Below are 277 nucleotides of genomic sequence, written 5' to 3' on the forward strand. Positions count from 1 at the left end.
GCTGCCTCTCCGCCCTTCCTCCCGCCGTGAGCCGTCGGGGGCGCTTTGCTTTCCTTCCGCTCCTTTTCCTCCTCCTCCTCCTCCTCGTACAATGGCACTGAGTTTTTAGGGGCTCGAACGCAGGGAAGTGGCGATGTCGGACCCAAGTTTCTGGACGGTCCTTTCCAACTTCACGCTGCCGCACCTGAGGAGCGGCACCCGGCTCCGCCGGACGCAGAGGTAGGGCCGGGCCGAGGCTGCCAGGTGCGGGCCTGCCCGGGCCCGGCGGGGGGGGGCG

At 69.0% G+C, this 277-nt stretch overlaps 1 protein-coding gene across 1 annotated transcript in view; it reads left to right on the forward strand.

Annotated features, from left to right (window-relative positions):
• Nucleotides 1–133: 133 nt before the first annotated feature.
• MAST4 (microtubule associated serine/threonine kinase family member 4) overlaps nt 134–277 on the forward strand; it is a 110,607-nt gene continuing 110,463 nt past the window's right edge. Inside the window, exon 1 of the mRNA XM_010005413.1 lies at nt 134–219. Coding sequence (XP_010003715.1) covers nt 134–219 — 86 coding nt within the window. The remainder of the gene's footprint in view (nt 220–277) is intronic.

This window comes from Chaetura pelagica, unplaced genomic scaffold, assembly GCF_000747805.2.
Source record: "Chaetura pelagica isolate M959 unplaced genomic scaffold, ChaPel_1.0 scaffold37, whole genome shotgun sequence".
Lineage (NCBI taxonomy): Eukaryota > Metazoa > Chordata > Aves > Apodiformes > Apodidae > Chaetura > Chaetura pelagica.